General features: G+C 44.6%; 1 protein-coding gene and 1 long non-coding RNA gene across 2 annotated transcripts in view; one reads left to right on the top strand and one right to left on the bottom strand.

Annotated features, from left to right (window-relative positions):
• MYBPC3 (myosin binding protein C3) overlaps positions 1–17,693 on the top strand; it is a 122,407-nt gene that overhangs the window by 25,095 nt on the left and 79,619 nt on the right. The window contains exons 8-10 of the mRNA XM_054026533.1: positions 4,999–5,043; positions 6,856–6,912; positions 17,293–17,316. Coding sequence (XP_053882508.1) covers positions 4,999–5,043; positions 6,856–6,912; positions 17,293–17,316 — 126 coding nt within the window. The remainder of the gene's footprint in view (positions 1–4,998; positions 5,044–6,855; positions 6,913–17,292; positions 17,317–17,693) is intronic.
• The window catches only part of LOC128836336 (uncharacterized), a 41,590-nt gene that overhangs the window by 21,521 nt on the left and 2,376 nt on the right, over positions 1–17,693 (bottom strand). The window lies entirely within an intron of this gene.

The following is a 17,693-nucleotide window of genomic DNA, read 5'->3' as shown; positions in this document are numbered from 1 at the left end:
GTGCTTCCATCTGAAATTCATTACCTTCCTAGACAAGATCATGTATGAGGAAAACTGTTGTACAAATAGCTATTATTATAAAGATATATGTAAGTCTATATTGTAAATGTTTCTAAGGCTAAAATGCCACCCTTGACTCCTAGACATCATCTAAAAGAGGTTGGCTCCTTACTATGCAACAATCACGGTCTTCAGTTATTTCAGAGATAATGAACAGAGTTTTTCTAAGAATTGCACTAATTTTTTCTACAGTGTGAAAAGAGCATTTCAGGTACAAATCAACAGGGGAGCTAATGATCCTGTGTTGTTCCCAGGCTGTATGGCTTGGACCAAGCAATGCTTTCCAAAATGGTTTAGATGACCCTGAAGATCTACTTGTGTCTTAAGACACTCTTGCACTAGACAGGGATCAAGAGTTTGGACATAAACACTATAAACAGTATATAGCTGATTAATAAAATTAAATATAACCATACTGTAATGTTTTGTAATTTTATTTCTCGATTGAAGTGCAATCAATGAGATTTTGAATGTATGTGTAAATGGTCAGGTATATATACAAACACCTCCTAGACTATTAAGAGCCACAGGTAGGGTTGCCAGGCATCCAGGCCGCCAGAAGTCTGGTTGGGCGCAGCGCCCACGGGGCAGGCAGGCTCCGTGCCCAGCTCTCGGGAAGCAGCTGGCTCCGCGCACTGCCCCCAACCGCAGGCGCCACCCCAAGTGCTGGCTCCGCAGCTCCCACTGGCTGCAGTTCGCAGCCAATGGGAGCTGTGGGAGTGATGTCTGCGGCAGCGTGCTGAGCCCCTTGGTCACCCCTCTGCCTAGGAGCTGGAGGGACATGTTGCCACTTCCCAGGAGCCGCTTGAGGTCAGTTGTGCCTGGAGCCTGCACCCCAAACCCCCTCCCATGCCCCAGCTCAGAACCCCCTCCCACACTCCAAACCCCTCAGTCCCAGCCTGGAGCCTCTTCCCTCACCCCAAACCCCTCATCCCCAGCCCCACCCCAACCCCCTGCCTCAGCTTGGTGAAAATGAGTGAGTGAGCAAGGATGGGGGAGAGGGAATGACTGAGGGAGGGGAAATAGAGTGAGCTGCGGCCTTGGAGAAGGGGCAGGGCAAGAGTGTTTAGTTTTCTGTAATTAGAAAGTTGGCAACCCTAGCCCCAGGACATTACATAGGTGATGAGAAAGGCCACTCTTTCCAGATCTGCAATAAATTCTCAATTGACCTAGGAACTCTTAATAGAGCTGCCCTGACCTCTATTGGTTAAATTGAAAGAGCTGTTACAGATTTTTGGTAAAGTTTAGGAAGTAGCTTGCAACTATATTCATTACTGAAAATTCATTTATCTTGTGTGTAAATCAGTGTTTTTTCCCTAAGTTATCAATAAAAACACACTCCATCAGCCCTCAGCTGTAACAAGTACAGTCCACCAGGGCAATATGTGTGTGACGGGTTGGATCACAGAAACCTCTTGGGAGCTGCCACCCGATGTGCAAAGACTACCTCTGCTTCTGTTTTCCCTGCCAGCTTAGGACTCCAGCACCCTGTCTTGCTGAGCCAGACACTCCCGTCTGGCTCCAGACACAGACCCAGGGTCTGAATCACTTGTCCCAAAGCTGCAAGTTTACCTGAAAACAGCTCACAGTAGTGTGCTTGTCTTTAGCACTCAGATGCCCAACTCCCAATGGGGTCTAAACCCAGATAAATCCGTTTTACCCTGCATAAAGCTTATGCAGGGCAAACTCATAAAATTGTTCGCCCTCTATAACACTGATAGAGAGATATGCACAGTTGTTTGCTCCCCCAGGTATTAATACATACTGAGTAAATTACTAAATAAAAAGTGATTTTATTAAATACAGACAGTAAGATTTAAGTGGTTCCAAGTAGTAACAGACAGAAGTAAGTCACCAAGCAAAATAAAATAAAATGCGCAAAACTATGTCTAATCAAACTAGATACAGATAAGTTCCTCACCAGTTCCAGAATGCTCCCTTTTACAGGCTAATCTCTTTTTAGCCTGGGTCCAGCAATCACTCACAACCCCTGTAGTTACTGTCCTTTGTTTCAGTTTTCTTCAAGGATCCTGGGGGGGTGGAGAGGCTCCTTCTTTAGCCAAGTATCAGAGGGGTAGCCGTGTTAGTCTGAATCTGTAAAAAGCAACAGAGGGTCCTGTGGCACCTTTGAGACTAACAGAAGTATTGGGAGCATAAGCTTTCGTGGGTAAGAACCTCACTTCTTCAGATGCAAGTAATGGAAATCTCTACAGCCAGGTATAAATCATGCAACAAACCTCGATGCCAACTCTGCCCACATATCTACACCAGCAACACCATCACAGGACCTAACCAGATGAGCTACAACATCACCGGCCCATTCACCTGCACGTCCACCAATGTTATATATGCCATCATATGCCAGCAATGCCCCTCTGCTATGTACATTGGCCAAACTGGACAGTCACTACGCAAGAGGATAAATGGACACAAGTCAGATATCAGGAATGGCAATATACAAAAACCTGTAGGAGAACACTTCAGCCTCCCTGGCCACACAATAGCAGATGTAAAGGTAGCCATCTTACAGCAAAAAAACTTCAGGACCAGACTCCAAAGAGAAACTGGCTGAGCTCCAGTTCATTTGCAAATTTGACCCCATCAGATCAGGATTAAACAAAGACTGTGAATGGCTATCCAACTATAGAAGCAGTTTCTCCTCCCTTGGGGTGTTCACACCTCAACTGCTAGCAGAGCACCTCACCCTCCCTGATTGAACTAACCTCGTTATCTCCACACTGATTTATACCTGCCTCTAGTGATTTCCATTACTTGCATCTGAAGAAGTGAGGTTCTTACCCAGGAAAGCTTATGCTTCCAATACTTCTGTTAGTCTCAAAGGTGCCACAGGACCCTCTGTTGCTTCTTTAGCCAGCTGAAGACAAAATGGAGCGGTCTCCCACAGGTTTAAATAGAAGAACAGGAGTACTTGTGGCACCTTAGAGACTAACAAATTTATTAGAGCATAAGCTTTCGTGGACTACAGCCCACTTCTTCGGATGCATATAGAATAGTTTGAATAAGGACTGGGAATGGCTGAGCCATTACAAACATTGACTCTTTCTCACACTTATTATCAAACTGTCTGTACTGGGCTAGCTTGATTATCACTTCAGAAGTTTTTTTCTCTTAATTAATTGGCCTCTCAGAGTTGGTAAGACAACTCCCACCTGTTTATGCTCTCTGTATGTGTGTATATATAGCTCCTCAATATATGTTCCATTCTATATGCATCCGAAGAAGTGGGCTGTAGTTCACGAAAGCTTATGCTCTAATAAATTTGTTAGTCTCTAAGGTGCCACAAGTACTCCTGTTCTTTTTGCGGATACAGACTAACACGGCTGTTACTCTGAAACAGGTTTAAATAGACTCTCTCTTGTGGGTGGAGACTCCCCTCCTCCCTCCTATGCAAAGTCCATCTCCAAGATGGAGTTCTGGAGTCATCTGGGCAAGTCACATGTCCCTGCATGACTCAGCCTTTACAGGCCGAAGCCATTGTCCACATGGTACCTTGCATGTCTCCAGGAAGACTTCTTATGTGGATTGGAGCATTCAAAGATGCATTGTTCCCCAAGTGTTTCCTGATCAGGTACTTAACCTGGCAAATTCCTTCCTAAAGAAGCTAACTAAATGCCTCACAAAGCTTACTTAGAAACCAAGCCAGCGTACAGCCCATATTCTTAACCTCAAGTAGAAAATGATATACATGTACAAATAGGATGAATAGATATAGTAGACCATAACTTTTATGGAGATATATTACATGGCATAGGCAGCACAAAACATATTCCAGTTATGTCATACATACATTTATAAGCACCTCCCCCCATAAAGTCTTATGGGGTACACTGTCACAATGTGCTATCCCTTAAAGAATTTTAACATGATATTTACTGTGCTCCCAATAGCAGCTACAATGAAATTTATCACTCCAGCACTTATTTCACCTGAACCAATTTTCCTAGTACAGGAGAAAATCCAGCACAGTCAGTTGCTTGTGCTTTTCCACAAGTTATTATTATATGAGATCTGCCTTTTACACTCAACTCTATCACAAGGAACCAAGAAAAGTCTTGCAGACTTTAACTAAACAGTCATTATGGAATCCATGTGTTCAGCTGGTCAGTCCTACTGTGATACAGGCTGATTCCACTTGAACATAACTCTACATGGCCAAGCCTTTGTTGTCCTTTATTTAGCATTCAACAGTTCCTCTTTCTGCTAGCAGGATAACAAAAGCAACAAATCTAGTGCTAGTGAGTGCAATGTGGGTGTAAAATCGTAACAAATCTTTTGGATTCAGGGACTTTTAGGTCAGCATGGAGGAAGCATAACTCCTTCCCATCAAAACCCCTGTCACAAAACAAATAACCATATTTATCTTTGCTCCATCTGTGAGTCAGAGCTGAAGACTGAAGATTCCTTCCTCTTTTACTAGACTGTATTAGGAAGTCTCTGTGAAGGGACTGCACCAGATTTTCATTTACTGCCTTTACTGTCCAGCAGAACGCAAGACAGAGACACTGCATTACACAACACCTTTTTGCAGAGTTTGACTATAACTCAAGGAAGGCCCAAGATCGCCCTGCCCATTTGATTGGCAGGATATTTAGGATTCATTTGTCTATGAAACTGAAGGGAGGTATTTGGACAGCCAAGCAAAAACTTGTAGATGACTCAAGACATTCCTTACGACAAGCTGTGAATTTACAGAAGGGTTAGAATGTCTGACCCCACCACGCAGCTGCATGGACTAGGCAGTAGTAATTCTCCCTTTGGAATGGAAAAGGCTCCTTTGGGACAGAGCAGTTCTAAAACTACTCCATACTTGCCAGTGGAACTTGGAGTTTGAGGATCTTAGGTTGTTCTATGAGAAGGCAGCAGAGATTAAACTGAAGTGCATAAATCTAAAGTGCTGTTTTTGTGACTCTCGCTCAGGAGCCTGGTGGGAGGAGGAAGACGGATGCCTGCAGCCTGTCACAGGTAGCCCAGGTTTCTGCCAGCAGTCAGACCCAAGCCTCAATGAACTCTCTCTCTCTCACCAGTAAAGAGAATCAAAACTTGCTGCAGATTTAAATTTGAACATCTGAATTCATTACATTAAATAAATAAATTTCACTTTTATTCGTGACTAGAAAACAAAAACAATGATCATGTGAGACAAGCATAAAGCAATGAGACGAGTAGAGAACTTTGATGCTTCAGTGAGAGAGATTCATTTACAGGAAGGGTACACGCTGGACATATGGCACCCTCTTAGAATTGTGACTCTGAAAAATCTCAAACTGAATACACGTCTGCCCTTCTATCATACACACATCCTGATTACACCTCCCTCACTGTTCTCACACAAATTCTCACTTGGATATGAAAATATACCTGTGTGCTTTCCCATCCCCCTCTGTTTCTAGTGCTTTCAGATGTCCTATTTTACAAATGTATAACTCTTTCATTGCGTTTCAGAGGTTAAAGAAGTTTCAGAAGAGCTCAGCACCCACAAAGCTCAGCTCCCATTTAGGCACCAGAAAAAAGTGGCTAGTTTTTCAAAATAGGTAGCCAGGATTTTCAAAGAGCTTAACACGTTGGGTGCTGGGATCTTTAGAAAAATCTGGTCATAAGTGTCAGAATAGGAGCTGCTAGATGCTCAATTCTTTAGAAAAATCTACCTGAATTGTGGATTCTGACCATTTGAAAATCTAGCCTTGAGCTATTTTGAAATCTGGCCTAACATTAGTGACTTTATCTATGACTAAAGCCCTCTGCCATTCAAGTTGTTCTTATCAATCAATACACCCATCAACATACTAGAGTGTCTAGGCACCACATAGGGAAAATTAACCCTTGCAGTGTTGTTCTATTCTGAAAGCAACTATGTAAAAATGGCACTTTTGTAATCAAAAGATCTTTCCCCAATGCATGTTAAGAATCAGATCGGACTAAAATAAGTTTACTGCTGTTGACTCCAATTAACCTTGCAGTGTCAATGCAACTCTGAAGGTGGGAGCTGGATTCTATTCCCTCTTTATCAAAAGAATTGTTTACTAAGTTTCAATCTGTTGAGGCGGTTTCTTGCATTTGCTCCTGACACCTTAAGTTTCTTTGGCCTAGTGTCTACTGGCATTCAGCAAGATTACTTCCTCTTAAGCAATCAGTGCTGGCAAATATTGGAGACAGAATAATGGGCAACATGGACCAAAAGTCTGATTCAATAATGGCAATTCCTGTGTTCTTAAAGCAATAATGTATGCAACACAGGATGTCACTTGAGGGCCATATTAAAAAAAAAATACATAAGATATTGTTGCTTTAATGCTGTCCCAACTCATAAAACAGTTTCCACATCCCCACATCGATAGTCCCCAGAAAGCACTTATAGTTCTAAAGGAAGATCCCTGCAATGTTCCACAAATTTCCTGGGGCATGTGGGAAATGTGTTTATTGGTCTACTGATTATATGTGTGAAATCTTTTCTTTTAATTCAGGAAAAGGGGGATTACAACTATATTCTAGATTAGTATTTGCCACTAAATTAGTCACAGTGAATGATTTCCTCTATAAGCCGAGCAGGAGAAATTCAGGCTCAGTAAGTGCACTTCTTAAATCTATATAAAGGCCAACAAATAGGAAGAGAGAAAATCTCCAGATTTCTAAAAGAAAATGGCTGCAATACCAATGAACATTCTAGAGTCTCCTACTTCCCTTCCAATGGTACATCTTATGCTTATGAGAAAATTCTGGCCAATTCATTCCCCCCATCTCCTTGTGACACTATTATATTTTTCTGTTACTATATAGTGCAGAGGGACATGAAGATGGTGCAGAGCTGGATTTTAGTGCCTTATTGAAAAAGAGGTGAGTGAAAATCTACAGTCTCAGAGCAATAAACTAACCAGCTCTTGCAGAACAGCCCTGGAAGACGTTAAACTTAAAGCAGGTTAAAGTTCCCCCAATTCATAATTCCCTTAGCATACCCTAAAGTTCATCTAGTATGGAGAAACCGGGACTGGTAGATTTGTGAACTCTCCACAGACAGCAATACTTCACCATTACTTACTGCATCTCTAGACTGCGTCTTCACCAGTTTAAAAAGGTGTCTTTTACATCTTTAGATAGATAATTTGTAAAAAAAAAAACACACCTTTTTTATTTGTGAAAATACAGATGTAGAGACTGGAACTGGAGTAGCTGTAAGCTTTCTACAGCACCTTCTGCTGGAAAAATGTAAGGACTGGAACAGCTGCCTTTGGGATGTACTGTTTGACTGGAGCTTTCTATTCCTGAGTTGTCACTGGGATTGGAGAGTTGGGGAAATCAAAAATCTGTTTATAATAAACAATTGTGACTTTTTCCATTCTGATTCTTCTTCCTGGCTTCCATTCTCTCTCCCCCGCCCCCATTTTATTTTATGACATCGCCTCCCTTTCTCATCCCTCACTGCCTTCCTCTGATCTGCCTACCTGTGCTTCACTCTTTTATCCTGCTATCTCAATCTGAACACACTGCTTCGGATTCTGTTGTCTAAGACAGAGAGTAAGATTTCTATTTCATCTCATTATAAAATGCATGAGACAGACTGAATAAAAGGTTCATGTGGTTTGAATAATGCATGAGACGCCCCTTCTTTCACATGTGGAGCATGGCAAATTCACTAAACCTCGACAACTTGGAGGAGGGTATCACCTACTGATTTCCAATCCAGAAATGCTTTTAAACAATTAATGCAGTTGGAAGTAATGAGGGGGGAGATTCAATTCATTTCCTCTCCTACACTTTTATGTTTCAACCACTCCTTTCTTTTAAAGGCACTTTTAAAATTAGGCTTCAGTTTCCAGATTCTCTTAATAGTCCAAGACTTCAGTTCTATATTCCTAACTCATTTGCACAGAAATCAGAGATGGAAAAGACTTCTTTGATCACAACTAGTCCATTCACCTAATTTAGAAGTCAGTGCAGGATTGTTCCCCACAAAAAATGGTTACTCACCTTCTTGTAATTGTTGTTCTTCAAGATGTATTGTTCATGTCCATTTCAATCAGGTGTGTGCACCGTGTGCATGCCAGCCGGAAGATTTTTCTCTTAGTAGTGTCCATAGAGTTGGCCTGGGCGCCCCCTGGAGTTGCGTCTTCATGGCACCCAATATAGGGCCCTCCTGACCCCCCCATCTCCACAGTTCCTTCTTGCCAGCTGCGCCAACAGAGGGGTAGGAGGGTGGGTATTGGAATGGACATGAACACCACATCTCGAACAACAACAAGAAGGTGAGTAACCGTTTTTTCTTCTTCGAGTGCTTGTTCATGTCCATTCCAATCAGGTGACTCACAAGTCAAAGTTCAGGAGGTGGGGTTGGAGCCATCAACTGATTGGAGCACAGCTCTTCCGAAGGCCGTGTCGTCTCTGGCCTGCTGAGTGATCGCATAGTGGTGGTGAAAGTGTGTATGGAGGACCACGTTGCTGCCCTGCAGATTTCCTGTGTGGGGACCTGTGCCAGGAATGCTGCTGAGAAGGCCTGAGCTCTGGTGGAGTGTGCAGTGATTGGTGGAGCGGGCACCTTCGCCAAGCTGTAACACTCCCTAATGCATGACACGATCCACGACAAGATACAATGCGATGAGACAGGGAGGCCTTTCATTCTATTGGCCATCGCCACGAATAACTGGATGGACTTTTGGAACCGCTTCGTTCTCTCAATATAGAAGGCTAGCACCCTGCAGACATCCAATGAGTGAAGCCTCTGCTACCTGCTGCTGGAATGCAGCTTAGGACAGAATACTGGAAGGAAGATGTCCTGGTTGATGTGAAACTGGGAAACAACCTTAGGGAAAAAAGCTGGGTGAGGTCTGAGCTGAACCTTATCCTTATGGAATACAATGTAAGGGAGCTCTGATGTAAGGGCCCTGAGCTCCAACAGTCTCCTAGCTTAGGTTATCGCCACCAGAAACGCCACCTTGTATGAGAGATAAAGCAGGGAGCATGTCGCCAGTGGCTCAAATGGTGGACCCATAAGTCTGGAAAGGACTAGATTAAGGTTCCAAGCTGGGATAGGCCGTTGTACTTACGGGTATAGTCTGTTGAGACTTAAGGAAACAGCTGACCATCAGGTTCACAAAGACTGAGTAGCCGTCTGTGCCCAGATGGAAGGCGGAGATGGCGGCCAAGTGAACCCTTATCAATGACATGGACAGTGCCTGTTGCTTAAGATGGAGGAGGTAGTCCAGTATAAATGGCACTGAGGCGAGCATCAGAGACTGACGGTGCTGCTACGAGCGGATGGAGAATCTCTTTCACTTGGCAAGGTACGTCGCCCTTGTGGAGGGCTTTCTACTGCCAAGGAGAACTTGCCTGACTTAATCAGGACAGCCCCCAGCCCTGATCTCTGAACCACCCCCTCCCTGCCCCCCCCCCCCCCCCCCCCAGCCTGTGGTCCCAGCCGCAGGCCCTGATCAGCCCTCTGCCGGCCTAGGTGAACAGAACCCCAGGCTGGCAGCGAGCTGAGCAGGCTGGTGGCATAAGATCAGCATTTTAATTTAATTTTAAATGACGCTTCTTAAACATTTTGAAAACCTTGTTTACTTTACATACAATAGTTTAGTTATATAATATAGACTTATAGAAAGAGACCTTCTAAAAATGTTAAAATGTATTACCGGCACGCGAAACCTTAAATTAGAGTGAATAAATGAATACTCGGCACACCACTTCTGAAAGGTTGCCGACCCCTGCTCTAGTAGCTTTCTTCCCCAACGTAATTTTTGCCCAGACAGACTGTCTTATCCATTCCATCGCTTCTTATTTCTTTACAGTCTACCTCATCTGCTCACGATGGTCTGTTGATTTGCAGTGTGGAGCTGTAGTCCCCCAGTGGAATAAACCTTCAAGCCAAAAAGATCAAGTCTCTTTGCCTCCCTGTTCTTAGGGGAGGGTCCCTGGTAGCCCTGGCACTCTCGCTGATTGGTGACATCAACGACCAGGGAGTCGGGGGTTCAGTAGGTGTATAAATGTTTATATCACTTAGAATGGGCAAGGTACCACCTCTCTTTCCTGTTGGCTGTAGAGGCCAGAGAGGCAGGGGCCTGCCATAGAGTTTTTGTTGTCTCTGTAATCATCCATATTAAGGGCCAGGCGATACGAGAGGGACAGGAGGGTGCGGCGTGTCGATGACAGGGTTGGATTTCTCCACGACTTCCTCCAACTGTATACCCAGGTTCTGGGCAGCGCGACGTAAGAGCTGCTGGAGTACCCTGTTATCCTCCAGAGCTGGGGCCGTTGACGTCCCTAGCCACAGCTTCATCTGGGGAGGATGAGAAGGAGAGGCCTGGAAGCGGGCCCTGCTCACTCCCTTCAGCGCCCCATGGGTCTTGCGGCATGTGGTATTCCGAAGCTTGTGATGCCTAGGCTCCTGGGGTTGGAAATATTTGTGCCGAGGCAGGCGGTGCCGAAGTTGTTGGCTCCGGCAGTGCCGATATCCTCAACGCCGGTGGTACCGATGCTGTAGCTGCAAGTGGTGCCACTGATGGGAGGGTCAGTGCTGGAGCTGTAGTGGACAACCACGGTGTTGGTGGCGCTTCTGTTGGCGGTGCCTGCGGGGGGGGGATGAAGGATACCAAAGACACTAACACCGACCTGGACCTTGGGCCGTGGTCCTGTCCCTGGCTCTGGTGATCAATGCAGTGGCCCTTTTGGAGACCCTGAGTGTAAGGCTGCCACTGTGGAGGCCACAGTGCCGAGTAGGGCTGGTGGTCATGGTGGGATCTGGACCTCCTGCTCCTGGTCCTATCGGAGCGATAGAAATCCAACTCCAAAGTCTCCAGAGAGCAGTGCCGAGAGGTCGGGTACCGGTGCGGCTCCCCTGGGCGGGTGGGCCATCCCAGGGAGAGGTATGCTGGAGATGGGGATCAGTGGGCCGTCACTGCTGGTTTGCCCCTTGACTGAAACTGGGGCCGCGCAGTCACCGGCAACTTGTCTCTCCTCTGCGGGGAGGACGGCGCTGTGAGGCGTATAAGATCCTTGGCTGCCTCGAATGCCTCCAGTGTCAAGGGGAGCTGGAGGTCATAACCTTGGCGGTCTGGGGACCGTTGAGGGTTTGGACTCAACTGAACCCCAGATGTGGCAGGAGTCAACGAGACCCTGGAGGGCTGGAGAGACGAGGTGGCCTGGCTCAAGATGCTCTTCGATGCTGCAGGTCCCTTTGTCTTTAGGGGGGAGAGCGACCCCTATCCAGCCTTTTCTTCTTTTGACACACCAGGGACTGAGAACAGTGCCACAACGAAGAGGGCTTTTTATGGGAGGAACTGTGGGGGTTCTGTGAGACTTTAGGGTCCTTGCTCAGCACTGGCTCACACACCATTGGCATCGGAGCACCGCGGACTGTCGAGGAAGGGCTCGGGATGGGTTCTGCGGACCTGGGGTCGGAATGCGGCCGGAGTGCCGCTTCCATTAGCGGGCTCTTAAGTCTTTGATCCCAGTCTTTAAGGGTTCTAGAGCAAAAACCCTTTCAGATCCTGCACTTGTCCTTTTGGCGGCTCTCCCCAAGGTACCGTAGACAAGAAGAGTGTAGGTCACTCGAGCATAAATTTGCCATAGTCCTTGCAGAGTTTGAACCCTGGGGACCAGGGCATACCCCAGAACCGGGGAAAATGTTGTTGGGGGCAGGGGGGAACCCCCAAGAATCACAATAACTACAACAACAAACTATTTAACAATGAAGACTGAAGAGGACGCTACCAAAAGCGCTTGCAAAGCAAGAACGACAGTTGTTCTTACTGCTGGTGACAGCTAGGTGGAAGGAACTGAGGGGGCGGGGGGGGGGGGTCAGCAGGGTCCTATATTGGGTGCCATGAAGGCGCGACTCCAGGGGGCGCCCAGGCCAACCCTACGGACACTGCTAAGAGAAAAATCTTTCGGCTGACATGCATGCGGCACACACACACTTGATTGGAATGGACATTAACAAGCACTCAAAGAAGAATATATATTCCAATGTTTTGTTCAGTACACTCTTAAACATTCCAAGTGATGGAGCTTCCACCACTTTCCATAGGAAATTATTTCACAGTCTGGTAGATCTCACTATTATAAAATGTTCCCTTGCTTTACAACTAAAGTTTCCTTTGCTCATCTTCAGGTCATTGCTACTAGATATATTCCTTAGGATCACCACGCATTATTTCTCTCCCTCAATATTTAAAATCTTAAAATTATTATTGACAGGTGTGCCTGAGTTGCTTTTTTTTGCCAAGTTATACGTAGTTAATTCTTTCAAGTTTTCCTCAATACACTATTTAGCCCACTCTCTGTTCTTGATTCTAGCCTTAGTCTCTGCTCACGTGTTTTGGCTCCATTTATAATAGAATGGAACTGTGTTTATGTAGATTAAGATCCAGTAGAAAGCAAGTAGCAAAACTCTTGTTAATACAGGATTGAACTTGAGGTCTTTAAATTTCTGCCTCATGGGCCTCATTTATTTTCAGATATACCACATACTACTGTGCTAACTAGATAGGGACTCTGCCCTCATAATGCCATCATAGACAGCACTCCTACATAGGTGGAGCCTGTTTGGAGAGGCTGGAACTACAGCAATTGAACTATCCAGAGCCATGAGCTCTATACCAGTTGTTTCTCAACTGGTGGGTCATGATGACCTCCAGAGGGGTCAGATAAAGCAATCATGGGGGGGAGCAAGACACTGAAAATATTACAATTCTAAAGCAAAGACAATAAAAATTGCAGAGTAACTTCAGAGTGGCCAAAGCCTTCAGAGTTTGTGAGGTCAGATGCAGTAGTTTTGATAGCAGTTGTATGCAGCAGCGTATTATCGCCTAGGCTGACAAGGCCTAGGCCTAGGCCGACAAATTTGCAGGGGCGGCAAATTTATGGGCAGGTTTTCACTACCCGCTGATCTATTGGGGAATCGATTTATTGCATCTCGTCTAGACGCGATAAATAGATGCCCAAACGTGCTCCCGTCAACTCCGGAACTCCAGCTCATGAGAAGCTGAAGTGGAGTCGACAGGGGAGCGGCAGCGGTCGACTCGTCGTCCTCACAGCCAGGTAAGTCGACCTAAGATACGCCGACTTCAGCTACGCTATTTGCGTAGCTGAAGTTGAGTATCTAAGGTCAACCCCGCCCCCCTAGTGTAGTAGCAGCTCGCCTCCACCTGCTCCGTGAGCGCGCCGCTGCGTCCTGCTTCTCCCCCCTCCCTCCCGGCGCTTGCGCCGCAAAACAGCTGTTTCGCGGGGCAGGGAGGGAGGGAGGAGGAGGGGGAATGCGGCACGCTGGCGGAAGAGGCGGGACTGGGGTGGGGATTTGGGGAAGGGATCCAATAGGGGCAGGGAGGGGGTGGAGTTGGGGCAGGAGTTAGAATGGGGGTGGGGAAAGAGTGGCGTTGGGGCGGGGGGGCAGCAATTATTTCAGGGCCTAGGGGTGGCAAAATCATTAATACGCCACTGGTTGTATGGATTTTTAACTCTTATTTTAGAATAAATGAAGGGGGTCATAAGCATTTTTACTACAAATAAGGTTTGCCAGTCTGGAAAGTTGAGAAACATTGCTCTGTACTATTCCCTAAAGCTGGGAGAAGAGGGAAGTGCAGGAGTTAAGAACACCTCTAATGGAGCCTTCCTTCTGCTTTCATGGTTAATTTTAGTGATCAGCAAGTAGACACAATTTTTTTTTTAATTGAGAATAATCTCCAGTAATATCCAGCAATAATCTCATGATATTTGACCCTTTGGGTGAGTTAGTTATCATTAATATTAAACTAAAAACCATGACTCAGGAAATGATGCTTTTAACTATCACTGCATTTTTACATCGCATTAATGATTCCTGAAAGGCACCAAGCCTCTTTATGGGGTGAATATGTGCTTCTTTGAAAACACAACCGGAGAAACAAACATGTTGAACTCTCAAGTGCTGCAGAGAGGCAGAATGCAGGAATGACACCTCTGCCATCACCTTCTACTTTTGTTCCACCTTACCCATCATCAAGTGCTTCTCTGCCCAGACGGTGCACATGTTCACTGTCATGGAGAAAACTTCATTTAATATTGTGCAGGAGTTGTATTTTCTGGCCACTGTAATTTAATTAGCTGGTGTTGACACACAGGTGCCATAGGCCACAGAGAGGTCATGGGGAAGGGGAAGGGAACAGTTTTCACAGTACTATTAAACAGGATAGTGAAGAGACCTTGAAAGAGATGACAGCTGACAGGGTCCAAGCAATCCAGGGTAACAGGATAGGAAGGAACCATCTCTGGGATATACAAAACTATTTTTAATATCCTCACACGCTTAAAAAAAAAATATCAGCTGCCTGTACTGTTTACAACAGGTTCACTGAGCTTCATCTTAATGTCCTCAAGTGCCCAGTCAACCTATGAAGTGATCCCTGCAGCTAAGACCCTCAACATCAGGGAGAATGACTTTAGGGAAGGAGAAACCTAAGGAGCCCAAAGTCACCAAATTAAATAATATAAATAATTAATGGAGATATCCCATCTCCTAGAACTGGAAGGGACCTTGAAAGGTCATTGAGTCCAGCCCCCTGCCTTCACTAGCAGGACCAAGTACTGACTTTGCCCCAGATCCCCAAGTGGCCCCCTCAAGGACTGAACTCACAACCCTGGGTTTAGCAGGCCAATGCTCAAAACACTGAGCTATCCCTCCCCCCATTAAGAGCACTCCCCTCCCTGAAATGCTTAGCCTGGGAGGGTGTTACTCCAGCTGGGTGGGAGAGGTCAGTCTAGTTCTGTGAATACTCCAAATCCTTACTGGAACTAAGAGAATGTTTTAATAAAGTTAAAGTGGTGACAGGGAGCATTAGAAATGGGGAAACATGAAGCCGGGAACTTACTGGAGGAGACAGACATGAATTTTGAAGGGTCATGAACAGTAATTTCCTGCTTCTAAGTGCTTAATTCTACACTATTTAAATGGTGATTCTTGGCTGTAAAATATCTTTTTTATTACGTAGTGGCAATTTACAAGCCAGTCCATGCTCTGGAAAGCTAGAAAATACTTGATATTTACAAACAAGGCTGAGACTGCACTTTGGGGAACATTCAGGTCTCTTGCATTTTTGTTCACATAAACATGGGTTTAGGGTGGGCTTGACACAGTTAGGGATTCTTGCTGCATGATTTTTATTCAGTTAAATATTTGGATTGTATATACAATACCAACTACTTAAAGGTAAGTCTTGCAGGACCCACAGCAAGATCTCATTAGTCCTTACAAGTGCTGTGGGATTTTTGTTTCAGTTATTATTTATGCGACATCAGTTTACATGACCAGGTACAAAACAGAGAGGGAGACAACTGGCCAAATTTTCTGCTCGTGTAAATAGGTGCAGCGCCATTGACTTCAAGGGGAGTTTTGACCAGTTATGCTAGCAGAAAATTTGGCCAATAGCTTTTGCCCCAAAGATTTTTAAAATGAGTTATAATTTAAGAAAGCACCTCTACCAACTTCCCATAGGCATGAACTACAGTCCATAGGGGATGATATGGTTTACATGAATGAGGCAATATTACAATAAATATATATAGCTTGGCTACACAATGACTAAGGTGGATAAAATAATTCTCTATAATTATAGAGGGATATAAACACCAGGAATGGAGAGTTGTTTCAGGTGCTCCAACTGAGTATAACTAGAAATAATGGGATGAAACTGAGCAATGGAAAATTTAAGTTGAATATTAGAGAAATCATCTTGACAGTGAGATGTATTTGGTTGGGGAACAATCTCCAAAGTGGAAGACTTATTTGCATTTAAAAATAACCTAGACAAAGTATGAACAATCCTACCTTAAACTTTCAGGTGGACAGTGCATACACGTTAGCTGACAGAGAAACACTAGATTTGACCTAAAAGGGATTTTTTACATTCTAAGATTCTATACTTATTTTTGAGCCACTGTTTCCTCAACAGAGCATTATTGCTCCAATGCAGACCTCACATTTATAACTAGGAAACATGTATTTAGACAATATTATAAATGTTGCTTGTTCACATTATCAAGAGCAAGCAAGCCCAGAGTGCTTGGTATGTTGAAAGTTCTTAGACTATCTGCTAAATGGTCCGTTTTTTGGTTGGCAGGGCACAATTTTTAATTGTATTTTGCCTAGCAAAAACCAGTGGGGATATGTAGTGGGGAGGGAGCTGGCTGAGTTTCTGGAGGATGTAGATATGCTCTAATGAGGAAACACCTCCACTGTGGCCTGTATTTGTAACAGAATACTGGCCTGAGAGCCAACCAGTCAATCCCAGTAGTAGAGGATGTTAAACCACCTTAAAGAATAATTCTCTAAGTATAAGACTTTACATGCCAAGTTTCAGCTCAGAATGACTGAAGTGCAAGCTGGACACAGATACTGGAAACCCTGATACTTGATTGCAGCACTATAATAAATGTACAAACACCTTCCTAAGAAAAACTCTGGAATATTAGAACCACCTCGTTAAATCTGCTGCCAAGACTTACCCCACTAACCCTCCATACTCCTTTCATGCAGTGACATTCCTCACGGAGATTAATGGGAGATGTTCCTTCTCTGTAGACATTCACAGTATATCATATACATGAAAACAAAACTAAAGAATCCTCTAAGTTTCCCTTCACTGCCTGCTACGTAGCTTGTGTGCGATTGGTTTGGGATTCATTACTGAACACAGCCTTATTACATGCGTATATTCTGCTGCACTGGAATCTGCTTGATCCTGGTGATATCAGAAACAAGCTCCACCTACAAGGAGTTCTAAGACATCTGGATTTTCCCTCCAGGATTCTGGAGCCTGTATGTCTTGTCATACCTCCCTCATCCTTCAGAGGAATTCATCATACCCTGTCTTTTGTGAGAAATACGTTGAAAGAAGTCAGGCAGAAAGTCCATTTTTGGAATGAGGATAATGACGTAAATAGCCTCACTTTGCCCTTCGAGGCTATCTCTAAGTAGCACAAATAAATTGTGGTATTTACATCTGCAATATAAACTGCAAGATGGAACTCTACAGAGTTTGGGAATGAGGCTGATTTCAGAAAATGCATTTATTCTTGAGTATATTTCAGTGCAATATATCCATCTCCCTGCTGCTGAAATGCAGGCTTTTTCTGCTAATGGTGGAGATGATGATGGCTCTGTTGTATTAACACATGTTGCCCTCTTTCCTGCCCATGGGGATGCTGCATGCTTTTCCAAATGCTTCTCTGCATCGCTCTCGAGTCCAGCAGCTTCTTGCGCTCAGTAAATCGGTAAGTTTTTAATCAATCTTCAAATAATATATACTATGACAAGAGCATAATGTTTTTCACACAGCTGGTCAGCCTGCTTCCCATTTGGGTCCTACTGTACCACAAGTTAACTCTCCCATAATCACCAGCTCTTTGGGTAATCCATAAACTGAGTGGCTCATTGTAAATAGTGTTTTGCTAGCCAGAACCTGCCAATCTAAGTGTCTTTCAATTCTAAGAACCGATTATAGACAACCCTTCCCATCACAAAACTGATCTTCACTTTTAAAGATGAACCAGGCCTCACTTTAATAAAGAGAGGGAATCCTGGGAGATAAGAGGTGAGTCCCTATCTTATAGACACAAGCTTGGGTCTCAGAAGATCTGGGCTCATTTCC

Source organism: Malaclemys terrapin, chromosome 4 (genome assembly GCF_027887155.1).
Source record: "Malaclemys terrapin pileata isolate rMalTer1 chromosome 4, rMalTer1.hap1, whole genome shotgun sequence".
Lineage (NCBI taxonomy): Eukaryota > Metazoa > Chordata > Testudines > Emydidae > Malaclemys > Malaclemys terrapin.
The sequence above is the reverse complement of the archived record's forward strand: the minus strand, read 5'-3'. Positions and strand labels throughout refer to the sequence as shown.